The 4,554-nt window shown below is 18.5% G+C and overlaps 1 protein-coding gene across 1 annotated transcript; it reads left to right on the forward strand.

The window, feature by feature from the left end:
- Window positions 1-1,474: 1,474 nt before the first annotated feature.
- On the forward strand, window positions 1,475-2,476 carry MKS88_000263 (uncharacterized protein; the record flags this gene model as incomplete). The annotated part of the gene is made up of 2 exons (XM_067219370.1): window positions 1,475-1,561; window positions 1,670-2,476. 2 exons carry the CDS (start codon window positions 1,475-1,477, stop codon window positions 2,474-2,476), a joined length of 894 nt encoding a protein of 297 aa, XP_067070300.1.
- Between the last annotated feature and the right edge of the window lie 2,078 nt (window positions 2,477-4,554).

Raw genomic sequence — 4,554 nt, forward strand, 5'->3', positions numbered from 1 at the left:
CTTTGAATGTTATCTCTACATATAAGTTTACTACAGAAGCAAAAGGACCCTAAAAAAATAAAAAAGTATAAATAGTTTATTAACTAGAAAATTATTTTAAATTTTCAATTATAATCCTTATTATAATATAATAGTAAGTAAACGTAAAAACATGTTATATATGTGAGGAAATTAACATAAATATAATTGTCTTTATAAATAATATAAGCTTTGATATATTTTAAGTAAACCATTGTGATATATTCTGTATAAAAGTATTAATTATATAAGAATATACTATATATTTTTTTGCACAAATTGTTTGCGAGCTTATCAATTGATTAAATTCTAATTTTCTTAAAATCCCTCTTTAATAAATTTTTATTGATTACTCAGGTTAATGTTAATATTTGATTTAATAATAACTAGGAATGTTCATTTGAAAATACATTAATTAAAACATGAATGAGCTTAAGTATTTTATTTTTCTAGCCTAAATATAGTTGGAAATAGACAAATTGATATTAATACTTGGGAGAGTTTACATAATAATTTGACCATCTATTAATAAATATTTTAAAATGATTATTAGTTTTTTTTTATCTATGATATTTTAATATTTCTTATAAATATATAAACTTAAGAAAAAACGCATATATTAAAAAAATGAATTTAAAAAGTTATGTTTAGATATTACGATATAAATTGAACTTAATAATTAGATTTTCCAAAAATTAATATACTCGAATAAAAAATAATTTTATATTTATTTTTAAAATTTAAATTGTTTATTTATTACATATGGAGTTATGAATTAATTTGTTTATATATTTTATAGTATTATAAAATATATATATGTATAAATGGTAATCAAATATGCACATAATATTAAACCAAGTTTTTTTACAAATTTTTATTTTTTTAATTTATTTTTACTTTTATTACATTGTTATAATAACAAATATTTTATACAAAAATATCCAATTGTTGCAGAATATACTGTAAATGAAATTATATTAATTTACTGGATAATGTTAAAATCAGTAATTATTGTTTAGATATATAGAACAATGAATTATATCTACATTCTCTATATTCTGTACTATATATGAATTCAGAATTTACAAATGTTAAAAAAAAAAATATATATATTATTTTGAATAGGATTAATAATATCATTTGTTCATTTACTATTCTAGATAACTAAATTATATATTTTAAATATATATAAATTAAAACTCATTATATTATTTTAAATGAATTATATATTAATGAATATAATTAAAATAAAAATTTTATAATAATTTAGAATATTAACTTTTTTTGTATTATAAAGTTTATTATTATTATTTTATATTATGATTTTTTTATGAAACCGAATAAAAAAATAATAATAAAGTAAATAAAAAGACGTAGATTCCATTATTAGAAGTATATTATATCAATATAATTTTTTTTATTAATTGAACTTATTACAATATATGAATTATATGAAATGGAAAAAAAAATTAAGTTACTCTTATTTAATAATATTGCTGCGTTTATTCTCTTAACAGGGATATACAATTTTAGCATTTATATTGTATGAAAATATTATTCGTTTCCTTTGTGTTTTATTTTTATTAACATTTTATTTAAGAGTGATATTATTGATATTTTTTAATTATAAATATTTAATTTATTTTTTTAGAGTGAATATCATAAATTTTCGGAACAGAATCATACATATGGTAAAAAATTAAATATAGGGAATTATCGATTATTAGCAAAATGTAAACAAAATATGGATATATGTCCTATGAAATTAAAGGAATGGATATCGAATAATGATATGGATGAGAGAAAAGATATATCTAATAATGAAAGGAAGTATGCAGAAATAAAAAAACAATCAAATGGTAGTTTATCAAATAATAGGAAAGATCATAAAAAACATAACAAAAATAAATCTTGTATATTTGAAACAAAAAAATATTCCCGTATGGAAAAAAAAATATTTAAAGAACTTGATTATGCTGATTTTCTTAAAAACAACAAGACAATTAGTGATAAGATTTATAAAAAAATAATGGGTAAAAAGTACGGATTTCGATTAAGTTTACCTATATTTTTTGTTGTTTTGTTATCCATATTACTTTTACTAGATTTATTCGTGGGTTATGGACTTATAAATGGTTTGTTTTATGTTTTGAATATTATTGCTCAAACAGTGGAATCATCAGCCGCAGGTGGTGTGACACCTTTAAAAAAAATGTTAAGGCCATTACATGAATGGTTGAAAAATTCCCCTTTTGGTTCTTTCTTTAAATCAGCTTCTCAAGTAGCAGGGAGCGCAGGCAAACCTAATGTAGATAAACATTATTATATAACCGGTTTCTTTGGTTTTCTTATATACTTCATACCCGTCTTTATAATAGGTGTCACATGTATATTAGGTATTTTTTACTACCATAAAAAAGTTAAAAAGTATGAAAAAATTAAGTTTAGAAAAGGGTAAAATGAATAATAAGAAATATGATTCTTTCTATAAGGACGTATTTAATGTGAAGTAATAACTGTAATGTCTTTAGTTATAAAGCTATTAAACCTACCCATAATTGATTAATTTTTGTTAAGTGTATCCACATGAACAAGGTTTTTTTGATATACAACAGTAAAAATATATATTTCTAGATTTGTTTGAATTTGAATGTGCGATTGTTTTTCATTATTTATTTAAATTATTATTTATGTTTATTAAATATTATGGCGTAAATACATATTTGTGCATTTATATATATTTTCATAAAAAATATATGTATGAGTGTTTAAATGAATTTATAATAGTACAATATATATTGTTTAATTTAAGCCATAAGTTACTTTACATTTGAACTGTATGAAATAATATTTTTCAATTTTTCACTTGTTCCAGTTCAAAATTATTATATGTCCATATAATTCAAAAACTGTGTTTTACTGATTTAAAATTAAAAATTAATATGACTTGTTTTGTTTTTAATATAGGAAGTGTATGTATTTTGTTACAGAGAATTATATATATATATATATTTGCTCAAAAGGAAATATTAATTACTCTATATATTAAGTTTTTTGAGATATGTGTTATAAATAATACATATTTTATAAGTGGTTTTATCATTTGTTTATCTATTTTTTCTTAGTTTAAAAAGGAAAAATATATATGTATATCAAAATAATAACTTTATTGTGTATGGGTTATTAGTTATTCTTTAACAAAATTGAATTTATTTTTATTCTATTGTAAATGAACTGTTAACGCTATTTATCATTTTATTATTGTGCTTACTTCTGGAGCTAATTCAGTTTCTATAAAAGTAATTAAATTTAAATTATATTGATAATCTATAAATAAATAAGCTATATAAATTTTATTATTTTTTACGTCGTTAAAGGATAAAATTACTTAATTATATGTAATTTGATATTATTAAATAGTATATTGAAATCGTTTTCTATATAATATTGTTTTTTTTCATAATTGTATACTTCTAAGAATGTATTATATATCTATAAATATTTTCATTAAGGGTAATGAAAAAAAATTCAGTTATTTTCTCTGTAAAATAATAATACATAGGTAAGTATTATATATAAGTTATATTGTTTACGCATGTTTGTAAATATATTAAGTTAAAACTTAACATTATTTCATAAATATATATATGTATACGTAAAGTTTATATTAACCATTAGTAACTTTATCGAATTAATAATAAAAGTTCTATAAACAAAATAAAAATTAAAAAAAAAAATTTATTTGATAAATGATTTATAAATTGATAATATTTTTTTTATTCGTTTGATAAGTATTAATAAATTATATCAAAATAACATATATATCTTTTCGAAAACGTTTTATCTAAATAATCATAATGAATGAGAAACTGCATGCAACAATTTCCCAAGTAATTTTCATAATTAAACTTTATTTTTTATATATAATTTTCTATGTATTCACATGAAAATAACAATAAAATATTAATATACTTTTGAATTATCACCTTTATATAATATTTGAAAAGTGCTGCATAGTCAAAGAAATAATCTTTGCACAATTTTTCTTTGTAAAAGTATACTTGGGAACTATAGAAAATTAGACTGATACATATGGAAAATAAAAATATAAATAATAAAAATTTTAATAAAAATTGCATATATATAATTTTTAATAATAAATATTAAAATATTTTAGTCCATTTATCAAATTAGTATATTCACAGAAAAAACAAATACTTATATTTTGACAATGTTTATTTATTTTTTTTTCTTTTTGTATGTGAATGTTTCTTCTATATGAGAAAAAATTAATTAAAAAAAATATGTAAAAAATTAAGTAGATGAATATAAAGATTTTTCATTAAATATAATGGTATATTTTAAACATAATTTACAATTTTAATATTCAAAAATTATGGTAGAATATTAAAAAGTCAGTTTTTTTTGGTATTTAAAATAAATGTTACTGCTTATATAAGATAGTAGCATATATATTTAATACTATATAGGATTGTATGTGCTCAGGGATTACCTAAAGGATCTGTAATAATTAAA

Source organism: Plasmodium brasilianum (genome assembly GCF_023973825.1).
Source record: "Plasmodium brasilianum strain Bolivian I chromosome Unknown PB_00_11, whole genome shotgun sequence".
Taxonomy (NCBI): domain Eukaryota; phylum Apicomplexa; class Aconoidasida; order Haemosporida; family Plasmodiidae; genus Plasmodium; species Plasmodium brasilianum.